This window comes from Sus scrofa, chromosome 12 (genome assembly GCF_000003025.6).
Source record: "Sus scrofa isolate TJ Tabasco breed Duroc chromosome 12, Sscrofa11.1, whole genome shotgun sequence".
Classification (NCBI taxonomy): domain Eukaryota; kingdom Metazoa; phylum Chordata; class Mammalia; order Artiodactyla; family Suidae; genus Sus; species Sus scrofa.
Window position 1 is genome coordinate 47486125 of NC_010454.4, and position 12377 is coordinate 47498501.

Consider the following 12377-nt stretch of genomic DNA (forward strand, 5'->3'; position numbering starts at 1 on the left):
AGCTCCAGTTCAGCCCCTAGCCCTGGCACTTCTATGTGCCACAGGTGCAGCCATAAAAAGAAGAAAAAATAATCATTTTTCAGTGCTGCACCCAGGGCATATGGAAGTTCCCAGGCTAGGGGTCAAATCGGAGCTGTAGCCGTGGGCCTACACCACAGCCACAGCAATGTCAGCTCTGAGCCACATCTGCAACCTGCACCACAGCTCGCGGCAACACCGGATCCTTAACCCACTGAGTGAGACCAGGGCTCGAACCTGTGTCCTCATGGATGCTAGTCAGATTCGTTTCCACTAAGCCACAAAGGGAACTCCTCCCTTGTGTAGCTTTTTAAACGTACAATGCCTTTTGTCCTCCTTGATCTTGTTTCCTTGGTAATTGATAGTGTCTCCATTTTACAGATGAGAAGATTGAGGTTCAGAGAAATAAAGGTATTTGTCCAAGAGTATCCAAACAGAGCTGTAATTCAACCCATGACAGGAAAAGGCCTGCTGGGGAGGCAGAGGGTAAACTGGCCTGCCTGGAGGGGGCACTGCTGAGGGACCAGACCCTTTAGGGTGAGGCCAGATCCTGAGGTGCCCTGTATCCTGAGTGAGGAGGAAAGAGCAAATTCCAGCAATAGGTAGGCCTGGGTTGAAATCCCAGCCCAGCCTCCCAACAGCTTCTGAAGGTATCTAGTGCCTTCGGCATCTTAGGAAGCACAACTTGGTAGTTTAAGCTCCCTTGGAAAAGGTGAGTCCACCCCTGTGAGGTTAGCCTGGGCTCCGAGCTTGGAGGCCAGCCCCACGCCAGGCCCTGAGAAAGTTCAGGATGCCCCTCTCAAATAAAATAGCTCCCGTTTATCAAACCTACCATGTGCCAGATACTGTCCATGTTACTTACCTCTGTTAATGCTCAAAATAGCCCAGGAAAGGAGCCATCCTCCCCCACCCCCTTTGATTGGTGGGCCTGCTGAGCACAGAGAGGTGAAGAAACCTGCCCAAAGTCACACAGCTGGGAAATGGTAGAGCCAGGACACTGTCTGTCTGACTCAGAGCCCGTGCCTCTTCACCACGCCCACACCTCCCTCCGGCTGCCACCAAACACAGCCCCAGACTTGGGAGGCATCCCGGTGGAATTTCAGGCTGCAAGCCTGGCCCTACCTGCAGGCGGGTCAGCCCTCATCTGTGCCAGCGGGGACAGCTCTGTGACTCTTCTCTGCAGCCGTGCCAGCCTGGTGGGCTGGGTAAGGCTAATTGGGGATGTCTCTGCACTCCCCAAGGCCCTCTCATCGTTCCTTTACATTAAAAAAAATTTTTTTTGTTTTTAATATGCAAAATTTTCCACCATCTGCTTTGCCTTGGCAGAATGTTTGCTGAAAATATCTCTTCCTCACTAATTCTCATAATTTCTGGGGGCTTTGGGAGCCTCCAAGCAGAGCAGCAGCAGCTTACATATAAAGCCCTCCCAAGCTCACAGACTGATGGCTGTCCTTGTGCCAGGCAGGCGGATGTTGTGTGGCCCAGAAGTCACATCTCCCCGCCTCTCCACCAGAGAGGGGCATCAGGGCCTCCCCACTGATGGAACAAAGCTGACCTGAAGTTGAATCCTTGGATTCACACCCAGAGTAGCTGCAGAGGTTGGCCTTTTGTGTGTGTGACGAAGCCCTAAGTGCCCCCACGGTCACACAAAGAGATAGTGGCAGAGCAGAGCCAGGAAGCAGGTCCCCCAAATCCCAATGCAGTGCTTTGAGGTCAAGTGGCCAGCATCCTGCCTGTCCCCTGGACTGTCCCAGGCAAGATGTCTCCACAAGACAGCCACTGCCACACATGTCCTGTGAGGCAGTCAGAAAAGACTCCAAAAGGGAAGACTTCCCCCCACCTTCATGTACCAAAACTCTGAGTTTCCATGGTGACAGTCAAATTGCAAATCCATCCAAGAGTGAGAAGGGGGTTGGGGGGAAGCTGGCCTCTCCCCAGAGAAGCTGGCAGGGCTGGCACTGAGTCTGTCCACTGCTGAGGATGAGGGGTGGGCAGAGTAGGGTAGCCCTGCTGTGGCAGGTGGAAAAAATCTCAGAGATGCCAAGTCCCCAAGCAAGTGGTCCAGGAGCCTAAGCCACTGCAGCAGGGGAGCTCCCCTCGCCCTCCACCCACCTCCTGGGTGAATCCATTTGGTGACATCTCCTTTTCAGGGAAGGTTTCGGGACAGTCTTCTCCCTGGTGTTTTCCCATTTTCAATCTGAAAGATCAGGCGTGGGCAGAATACAAGCAATCATCACCGACCGAGCCATTCTAGACTCAGCCTTGGGGGAATTAGAGGGAAAAAAAAAAAATCAGCCTTCAGACACAGATATTTTGTTGAGGATGGAAGAGCAAGGGCCAAAAGATTTATGAGCCTAAAATCTTTGTTAATAGACCTGGAAGATTGACGATTGCAGCTGCTATGCAGAGAGAAAGGCGGCAGCGGCGATCGAATGGCAGATTAGCCAAAGTTTGGGTCGGCAACATTTGGAGGGGTGGAGGAAGAAAAACTTCTTCCTTTGCCACCGGAGGAGTGTTTGGGTAAATGGCATTTGTACTGGTTTGTGTCCAGGGACATTCTCCAAAATGTCACCTCAGTGTGTTTCTTTCCCGCCGACAGTTAAGTGCCAAGACCGGGCGTGAACACTGCCAGCTTCCTTTGGTGTGTTCGTTTCAAGTGGGATTTATCCGAGTGCATTAGAAATGGGATTGGGTTTGCACCACAAAGACCTCGAAGCTGTAGGCCTGGCCCCCTGCTCGAAATCCCAGACACAAGGAGCAAAGAAGCCTGAGCCCGGGGAGACGCCTCCAGAAGGAATGAGTCGTCAGCTGTCTGCTTCTTGGCTCTGTGACACCGTTGTGATCTCAGTTGTCATCCAGGCTGTTCCTCTCTTCCACGACTGTGGCCCTTTGGGGGCTATAAAAGGAGACAACAAGCCAACTGACTGTCACACGGGGGAGGTTTCTCTTCTCTCAACCTTGCACTGCGTAGGCACGGGCATGGTCTGTGCACGCGGGTCAGAAAAAGAATTTTCCAGATTCATAGCAGGGTGAAAAGAAAGAAGAGTATCTCAATAATGAGTTAAGGGATGCTGCTGGCGCAGCTGGACGGCTTCCCGATGATCAGGGGGCGCCGACCCCGGGCACAGGCTCATGTCTGTTTTCATAGTCCAGGGAGAGGAGAGGTCTTGTGAGGCACCTGCCAACCTGCTGATTGGTTGGGCAGAGAGGAGTCTTCCGATACACTTGCTGGTTGGTTGGGGCCTATAAGGCCCCTGCAGGGGGAGGTGAGGAGTGGGCCACATACCTTTCCTAGGAGGGGGTGGGAAGGAGTAGGCCAGGTTGCTCAGGAGGGGGAGGGGACGTTACAGTGAGATGGGCGGGGTGATGATAAGGGCCTGGTGATTCTTGCCTTGGCCAGAGGCTCTGAGTTCTGTCTCCTTCCAGAGGCCTTGACGTCCCACGGACACCACGTGGGAACTAGGCAGTACGGCGTCTGAACCCCATCTCCAGGGTTGACGCCGTGGACGAGACAGACCCCTCCCAGCAAAAAGTGTCCGCCCAACATAGCACAGCCGTCTTCGTGCAAGGCAAGCCCCCTCCCAACCCAGCGCGGTGACCAAGCACAACAGATGACAGAACAGGGAGCAGAGGGAAGAAATGGGGCGCCTGAGTGGGCCGCCACGACCCGAGTCCCGAGACATCCTTTCCCATCATCTCCCTTCGAGCTCCGGGTATGTTGTACCCTGTGGCATCTGCTCGTTAACGCAGAAGGACCCAGGCATTATTTCAACAGATGCACGGCCCCAGCCCCAGGTTCCCCACCCTGCCCCAGAAGTACAAAGATCTTACGCATCAGTCATGGGGAGACAGAATGTTCCAGGTCAGGAAGACGGAACACATGATCTCTGCCAGAGGGACGGGGACACCGGTGAGATCAGTCACCGTGTTCTCGGGTTTCCCTCTGCTTAACCAGCTGCTGGACCCCCCTTCCTGCTGGAGGAAAGGGGCAGAATCCTCCCCCAGTCCCTTGCCGCTGCCCGCAAGGAGATGTGGGGAGCTGCTTGGTGCCTCTTGCCACCTCCCACTCCCTTTGGGACCCACAGGGGTGGCGCTTAGTCAGTCACCGAATGAGTCAAAAATATGTAAACACTTATAAAACGGATGCCCATTAAGTTGGATCTCGGTGGATTCATGATCACAGCAACCCAGTCTGGGACCTGAAAAGCACCTGCAAAATAAGTCAGACCTTTGCTAGCATTTGTCAAATGCTGGGAGGAGGGCGTATGGACCCCCAACCCCTCCCGGGTGAGGAAAAGCCCAGAAAAGTAAAGCAGAACTCTTCCTAGAGCCTGAGGAGGGAAAGAAACAGAGCAGAAAAGGCAAACTGAGCAGGGCAAAGCTGGAAGCAATCCCGTTAGCATCGCTCTTGGGCACCCTTCCCCCCCCCCCACGGATCAGGCTCTGTGGAAGAAGCCAGCCTCCATCACAGCATGATTTAGCCCCTGCCCTCGAGGAGCCCCAGGCTGGCCAGGCAGGGGTCCTAGGGAAGGCTTCCTGGAGGAGGTGATGCTCAAACAGACCCAGGAACAGGGGGGTGGGCAGGGCATTCTGGGCAGAGGGAAGCCAGGCACTGCCAGCGATGCTGATGGGCAGTTTAGCAGGTGCTCCAGGCCGTGTATGGCCAGAGGAGCCTGGGGTAGAGATCAGGTGGTGCAGGATGACACAGAAGTAGTCAGAGGGCAGGGGTCTGGGCTCAACCCCATAGGTCACGGGGTGCTTGTGGAGAAAGGTAAGCCAGGATTTGTGTGTTAGTGGAGCCTTGGGGGCTATGCAGAGGGACGCGCCTGCGGATGGGCTCCAGATGGGAGGCGTGGCGGGAGTCCAGGCCAGAGACGTTGAGGCCTTGAGCAAAGCAAGGGCAGCGAGCAGGGTGCGGAGGCCACTGATTCACGAGCCACTTAGGACATGAAGCCAGCAGGATGTGGGGCGGCGGGGAGGGAAGAGCCGATGAGTCATCAGCTTCCCAAAGCACCTACTGTGTGCCAGCTGCTCTGCTATGGAAGCACAGGGCGGGGCATCTCTTAGACTCAAGTGGCCAGCCAGCTCCAGCCCCTCTGGTGGCTTGGTTTTCTGACCTGTGATTTCCTGAGCTGAAAGGTAACACAGGCTAAAGCCTTAAAGACCTTCCAGAAGGCTCCAGATCCAGGTGGGCACTCCATGGCGTGGGTCCAGCGTTTCCCCTCCTGTACCTATGACGTATTTCCCTAACTGACCAGGCTTGCTCCCTGCTGGGCATTAATGCACTTTCAGGAGTCTCCTTGTCACACTGCTCCAGAGGGCCTGGAGCATCAGATGAAACCTATTCGGAGTTCCCACACACATGGATCGGTGGCACCTTGGGAACCCTGGGATGCAGGTTCCATCCCCGGCCCAGCACCGTGGGTTAAGGATCCAGTGTTGCTGCAGCTGCAGCTCGGATCTGATCCCTGACCCAGGAACTCCATGTGCTAAGAGGCAGCCAAAAAAGGAGGGAAGGAAGCTGGGAAGGAGGAAGCTAGGAAGCTATTAACTGCCCTTGGTGGAGATTGGTTCTCTTTCCAATCTCATCTCCTACCAAACAGGTCCCTATGGCTCAGGGTTCTGTAGGTTGAGTAAGATAACGCTTGCTAAGGATCTAGCACAGTGCCTGGCAGAAAGCAGGCAACTGCTCCTAACTCTCTCCATAACTAGCAAGTTGTGTTCCGGGCAAGGCACACTGAGTTAGTCACCTGCACAAGCCAGTTGCCTGCGATCCCAAACCTTTCTGTGCAGTTGTGTTTGCTGTTACAATTGCATCATTTAATTACATGTTCTATAGATCCATGAAAAGAATCCACAAAGACTCAGCATTGTTTCATTAAAACCAAGACTTTGGAAAGCGTAGAAGCCACTTGCTTTAAAATGCTATTGAGTTAGATGTGGGCAGCGTAACTGTAAAAAAATAAAAGAGAGAGAGAGAGAGAGGGAGTTCCCTGGTGGTCTAGTGGTTGGCACTCAGTGATTTCCCTGCAGCCCAATTTGGATCCCTGGCCTGGGAGCCAAGATCCCACATAAAGCAGGTGCATGCTGGGGCAAAGGTATAAAGGGGGATGGGGAGAAGAAATGGAAAAACAGAGAAAGATTCTGCCTTCATTGTGCTTTGCCCGTGTCTTTAAGCTCTGCTCCACATTAAAGAAACTCAACCTGGGAATCACACACCACACAATATGGTGCAGTTAGACGTGAGAGATTTTTGTGGGCCAATCTCAAAGCAGCACCCAAGCCCTCTGTCAAAAGATTGGCGAATGGATGTACATTTCTATACTTAAAATAGAGTGTTTCATGTATGAGTAGTTCCTGCATTATGACTCCCACTGTTGAATAACTGGCCAAATATGGTCCCATTTAGTCCAGAAAAGACGATTTCCACTACAGCGGGGGTTCACTGTGACAGCTCAGCCACTGGTCCCCTGGGATTCCAGCCCCATCAGCCTGGCTCCCTCCTGCATTCATAGGACACCCCTGAGAGTTGCCGGATGAGCTGGGATCAGAGCAGTTACAGACACAGGCTGTGAGGAGTTCCTGCTGTGGCTCAGTCAGTTAAGAACCCACCTGGTATCTAAGAGCATGTGGGTTTGATCCCTGGCCTCACTCAGTGGGCTAAGGATCTGGCATTGCCGCAAGCTGCAGTGTAGGCAGAGGCCGCTCGGATCCCGCCTTGCTGCGGCTGTGGTGTCGGCTCAGCTGCAGCTCCCACTCGACCCCTAGCTCGGGAACTTCCATATGGTGCAGGTGCAGCCCTAAAAAGCTTGACAAACAAACAAACACAAGCGGTGGAGCCAGGCCGCTGGGGCAAGAATCCCACGTTGGACAAGTGCCCTGGCTTCCTTGTCTGCGAAAGTGCTACCTCCCGTCTTGCAGGGTGGTTCTGAAGCTTCTGTGAGTCAGCGTAGGTAAGAGACCAGGAGCCCTGGGGCAGGGTCGGTGGCGAGAACTGGGATTGTTGGTGCAGAGCTGCAGAGCGTGGCTGTGCACCTTGAGGCGTTGCCAGGTACGAGCCTGAGGGCAGAGCGCCTGCACGGAGGGGACCATCGGCTCCTCCCAGCAAGAGCCTTCTGATTCTGCCCCAGGGAGGGGGTGACGGTGGAGATGGCTGCCAGAGGGCTGAGCCCCCCCCCTTGCTGGGGCTGGTTATGCCTCATCCCAGCCCCCTCACACTGGGACTCACTTCTTTGACTGGCAGAAAAAAGCATCCTGCCATCCTCATCCCCAGACCGCTGCCCCTGTGCCCCAAACACCAGGGCCAGCGAAGGCCCTCTGCCTCTTTGTCCCTGGCAGGAGGAGTCCGGCCCTGGGCCCCTCTGTTCCACATGCTTGCTGGTGGTGGTCAGTGGGGGTGACCTCCTGTCCTGGTGACTCTTTTCCAGTGGTATCCAGCGACAGTGACAGTGACTCTGATCTCAGCTCCTCCAGCCTGGAGAACAGACTTCCAGCTCCTGGGACCAGGGACCCAAAAGGAGACAAACCCTGGGGGGAATCAGGTAAGTGTGGGAAGCAGCACTGTTTGTTTTCCAAACCCCAGGTGCAGTGGCCTCGCTGCTTCCCTGGCTGCTGCTCTCCATCTGGGGTCTGCGGAATCTTCTAGATCAGGGAGGGGAAGTGGGCCTAGGGCTGGGGTGACGAGGACCTAAAGTGTTAGCACCACTCGAGAGCAAATGGGGAGTTCCTGCTGTGGCTCAGTAGGTTAAGAACCTGACATAGTATCCATGAGGATGCGGGTTCAATCCCTGGCTTTGGGGGTTACGGATCTGGTGTGCCACTGGCGTAGGCCACGGATGTGGCTTGGATCTTTCATTGCTGTGGCTATGGCTGTGGCGCAGGCCGGCAGCTGCATTTCTGATTCAACTCCTAGCCCAGGAGCTTCCTTGTGCTGCAGGAGCAGCCATAAAAATAAAAATAGAGTAAAATACATTCTCTAAGAGACCAACTGGGAAAGATGTTTTTAAAAGGGGAGGAAAAAAGCAGGTAGAACAGAGGTTCAAGTGTATATGCAGAGAAGGCCTGGGGACACGTTTTTCTTTCCTTGAAACACATGAAGGGCCTTCCCAGGAAAAGAGCCAGCTTCACCCAGTTACACCAGAGGTTAGAACTGGGATGTTTGCAGGATGTTTCGGGGAGGCTGATTTTAGTACACAAGAAGAAAGCTTTTCAAGGGGAGTTCCTGTCGTGGCACAGCAGAAATGAATCTAGCTAGGAACCATGTGGTTGTAGGTTCAATCCCTGGCCTTGCTCAGTGGGTTAAGGGTCCGGCGTTGCCATGAGCTGTGGGGTAGGTCGCAGACGTGACTCGGATCTGGCGTTGCTGTGGCTGTGGTGTAGGCTGGCAGCTGTAGCTCTGATTCGACCCCTAGCCTGGGAACCTCCATATACCGTGGGTGCAGCCCTTAAAAGCCAAAAAGAAAAAAGAAGAAGAAGAAAGCTTTTCAATAAAGCTGAAACTGAAAGGGAATGGATGGCTGGGCAGCGATCTCCTGCCAGAGTGGATACAGAAGGAATTCCTGCCTGGGCCAGACCAGAGATGGTAAATGCCTGGCACACGTACTAAGACTGCCACGCCTATGCCCAGGGCAGACATTACCAGTCGATCATGATCCTCTCTCCCACAGAGCCTGACATGGCCTCAGAGTCCTCCTCAATTCCGTTTTTCACTTGTATCAGTAGGCGGAAAGGATGCTTGAGATGAAAACTGTCCCTGGACGAGGTGATCTCTGAGGCCCCTCCAGGTGAAAGAGTCTGTCTTAGAAACGTGGGGAGGAACCTCACCTGCCAGCCCTCCTCACCTGCCAGCCCTCCTCACCTGCCAGCCGCGGTGGCGGAGCGGGTTTTCCAGCCCCTCCCTCCCCTCACTGCCCAGCTCTTGTCCCTTCTCATCACACCAACGCTCATCTGTGACCAGGCGGGTCCAGGAGACAGACGAGCTGGGGCGCAGGCTGACAGGCCCCATCTCAGCTCCCCGGGCCGGGCAGGGACTGACAGCCGTGTCTGTGCAAAGATGCCGTCGTTCATGAAGGCAGCAGGGACTGTCCCTCCGCGGCGTTAACAGGAATAGGCACGCCTCCCCTACACACACCCTTCTTCTCTGAAGGCAGGCCCCCCTCCCTGCCCATTCGCATGTGGGGAGCCTTGCTTATTCCTTCGTGAAACGCCCCAGGGCCCCCTCGATTGCCTTTAGAGATCGAGGGCCAGTCAGCAGGGGTCCGAGGGTCGGGTCCCACCAGGACATAACAAGCGTGTTGGGGGGGGGAAGGGGGCCCTTTCCGGGGCTGGGGGGCTCTGGCAGACAGTCCCACCGATGTAAGCCACATTTCCAAATGAGGCGATTTTTTTGGTAATCTCTTTAGTTTATTTACTTATGTTTTTTGGGCCATACCCAAGGCATGTGGAAGTTCCCAGGGCAGGGATCCAACCCACGCCACAGCAGCCACCTGAGCCACACCAGTGACAATGCTAGGTCCTTAACCCGCTGAGCCACCAGGGAACTCCTAGATGAGAGTTTAGAACAGTTCCTTGTCGGACTAAGATCATCCCTGTTTCAGCTCAAAGTCCAGAGGGCTCAGCCCTGAGCCATTCACGTGGTCTCTTGCAGGTGGCAGCATGGAGTCCCCCAAGATCGGGCCCTCCCGCCCACCCAGCCACCTCTCAGGGAGCCAGAGCAGCCTGGCCAGTGAGGCCGGGACGGGAGCAGCAGACCCACAGGTGGGGACCCCCCCCTGGCCAGACCCAAAGGGCCCTGGTGAGTACCAAGCCACTCCTCCCACCCACCCCCTGTCTTCTCCCCTCCCTCATCAGTGCTCCTGGACTAGGAGCTAGGTGGCATTTTCAGCCCTATGCCAGGGGCTGGGGGAACAGAGGGGAGCCAGACCCCAGCCCTGCCCTCAGTGGACAGAGAGAGGAGCCCAGAAGAAGAACAGTGACCATCCCTCTCCGTCCTCCGAAACTACCACAGTGGCTGTCACCATCCTCCGCTTTATGAAACATATAATCTTTCAAAATATTTCCCCATCTCCAGAACAATCACGGTAACTCCATTTTTAGAGCACCTACTATGTGCCAGGCAGTGTGTGCCCAGCTTGGGTAGGGTGCAGGGGGGGACAGTCCTGGACCTCCAGAAACCTACTGCGTCACTGAGGAAGCCCAGCCAACTGAGTGAAAACAGAGCCCAGGCCAGGGCGGGCCCAAATCCTAAGACGGAGAATTAGGGACCCCTGGAGGCAGCAGCACGGAGCCCAGCCTGCCCCTGAACCTCCGAAGTCTACGCAGAGTGCCTGCCTGGGTGGGTCTTCAGCCAATGTCCAGTAGTCAGCGAGGAAGGCTGAGCACAGGCAGTGCATGGACAGGCTCCCAGGGCTTAAGTTGTTACTCGGAAAGGACTGGCCTAGAGGAATGTTTGTGTCCCCATGTCGCTTTGCTCCTTCTGGCGTCCGGCGATCACCTGCTTGGGTGTTGATGGCCACACTGAAGCACAGGGAGTAGGTGACTTGCCCAGAGTGATACAGCAGGCACCCTCTGCCCAGGCCTCAGCCCCGCTCAGTTCCAGATGGAGAAGCTGCTTCAGGTGTGGCTGGTTCCAGCAAGAAGTCTGCCGTTCCTGCATTTCACTCCCAAAGTTCAGTCCCTGGGAGGGACTCTGTCCCTGCTCACTCTCTAGTGGCCTTTTTTTCTCTCTCCTCCCAAAGGCAAAAGGCACACCTGGGCGAGTCCCCGCTGCTGATGTGGCCTCCGACAGTCCCCTCCACCTGCCAGGCAGAGATGGGCTTGGTGCGCAGGGTGGACTCTCCAGTGGAAGAACTCAAGAGAGGGAAAAAAGCTGGAGCTGGACCCTTCCAGGCTCCTTCCTGCCCCAGTCCCGGGGCCTCAGCCGCCAGCCCTGTCGGACGTGACCTCTGATGCAACAAACCAGTGTTCGGCGGGGGGGCTGAATCCGCTTCCCCCACCCAGTGCCTTTCTGCACCCCCTACCCGGCTGCACCCTACCCAGCCGCTCACTCAGCCTGACCTTAATTTATTGCCCCCCACCACCACCACCACTGCATCTACCCCAGGTTCATTTAAAGTTGGCTGCCTTGGACTGGAAGAGCCTTCAGACCCCCCCCCCCCCGCCCGAGGGGCCTCCCCACATGCACTGCAATTTCAGCCTTTGTGATCATGCAAGGAGAAATCCCGCCCTGCACGCAGACCCTTCACCCCCAAGCAGGTGGGGTGAGAGACGCCCCCTTCCCGGGGGGGAGCTGCGACCTCCGGCAGCCCAGGAGCTGCTGCTGAAGCTGGCTCTCTGCTGGGTTTCCTGGAAGCCCCCCTTGGCCTCCCAGCTTCTGCTCAGCCTCTCCCCCAGGCCTGGTGGAGGCAGGAAGGCTCTGGTGAGCACTGATTTCCCTCACTGCCAGCGGCCTTCCGCTGAGGCCCCCGCTGGGGCTCGGGTTGGCAGAAATATTTCATTCAAAGGGCAGGCAGATGTGTCTGGAAAACCCTTCCCTGAGGAGAGAGCACATGTGTGTGTGGGGGGGGGCCCACACCCTCCCAGCCATCCTGCCCACCCCATATCTGGTCCTTGAAGGGCCTTCCTCTCCAGGCTCTCGAGCCCCCACGGTTAGCGCTTTAGCCCTCATCACTGGCAGACTATTTCAAAAAAAAAAAAAAAAAAAGTCCTCACTGTTTCCCTGTGACGAGTTATGCTTCAGAATAAAAACAATATTAGAATTTGCATTCGAGCCAGTGTGTTGATCAAAAGGCCGCCATCCCTTGTGTCTCTGAGATGCAGCAGGAGAGAAATGCATGGAAAGAGACGTGGTACGTGGATGCCGGGAACGCTTGCTGGGCTGAAGGAAGAGGAAGGAGCTGGTCTCTGCATGTTATAGGGGCTCACGGACCTCAGGGCGAATGGGAAAAACAAGGCCATTGACGGCAACATTAAACGTTAGGTATACGCACAGATAAGCAAAATGAGTTCTATGAGCTTATACATATATATGTAAAAATGTGTGTGAAACGGACAAGGACTTCTGGTTAAACCTGGTGGACTGAATGCATTTGGATTTCCTCTGCCTCCCCAAACCCACCAACGTGACATAAAGGAGCGAAAAAGTGGCGAACTTCAAAGGCAAGAAGAATACGAGAAGAGACAGCAGCAGGTAAGAGAGGTCCAGAGACTTTGGAAGGTAGAAGAGCATTAACTTGGAGTTTTGTTTTGTTTTGTTTTGTTTTAGGGCCACACCCACAACATATGGAAGTTCCCAGATCAAATCAGAGCTGCATCTGTGACCTACGCCACAGCTCACAGCAACACCAGATCCTTAACCCACT

At 55.1% G+C, this 12377-nt stretch overlaps 1 protein-coding gene across 15 annotated transcripts in view; it reads left to right on the top strand.

Annotated features, from left to right (window-relative positions):
* RPH3AL (rabphilin 3A like (without C2 domains)) overlaps window positions 1-11780 on the top strand; it is a 175400-nt gene extending 163620 nt beyond the window's left edge. For 13 of the 15 annotated variants that reach the window (XM_021067542.1, XM_021067539.1, XM_021067538.1 and 10 more), the window contains 3 exons: window positions 7446-7559; window positions 9665-9811; window positions 10755-11780. In XM_021067542.1, the coding sequence (XP_020923201.1) occupies window positions 7446-7559; window positions 9665-9811; window positions 10755-10789 (296 nt within the window). In that variant the 3' untranslated portion in view covers window positions 10790-11780. Of the gene's footprint in view, window positions 1-3444; window positions 3732-7445; window positions 7560-9664; window positions 9812-10754 lie in introns of those variants that run through there. The other 2 variants (XM_021067549.1, XR_002337295.1) reach the window with 2 other exon arrangements.